The following is a 208-nucleotide window of genomic DNA, read 5'->3' as shown; positions in this document are numbered from 1 at the left end:
CAACTTACCTGAAAAAAGCTCCACGGAACTTGGACGAAGTGACGTTGTAGAGGACGGGGTTGATGGCCGAGTTGACGTAGACGAGCGTGCGAGTCGCGTAGAGCAGGTTGAAGTGCACCTCCTGAGGGGGAGCGGGCGGCGGTCAGTGTTTGTCCTGGCGGGAGCTTACATGGTAGGCTCAACCACGAGCACAGGCACAGACAGAATG

The 208-nt window shown here is 57.7% G+C and overlaps 1 protein-coding gene across 1 annotated transcript in view; it reads right to left on the bottom strand.

Moving 5' to 3' along the window:
• Positions 1 to 208, bottom strand: part of LOC119590786 (growth hormone secretagogue receptor type 1-like) — a gene marked incomplete at its 5' end in the record, with an annotated part of 18,512 nt that overhangs the window by 2,475 nt on the left and 15,829 nt on the right. The window contains 1 exon segment of the mRNA XM_037939498.1: positions 9 to 121. Coding sequence (XP_037795426.1) covers positions 9 to 121 — 113 coding nt within the window.

Source organism: Penaeus monodon, chromosome 27 (assembly GCF_015228065.2).
Source record: "Penaeus monodon isolate SGIC_2016 chromosome 27, NSTDA_Pmon_1, whole genome shotgun sequence".
NCBI lineage: Eukaryota > Metazoa > Arthropoda > Malacostraca > Decapoda > Penaeidae > Penaeus > Penaeus monodon.
This window is presented reverse-complemented; position numbering and strand designations above follow the sequence as displayed.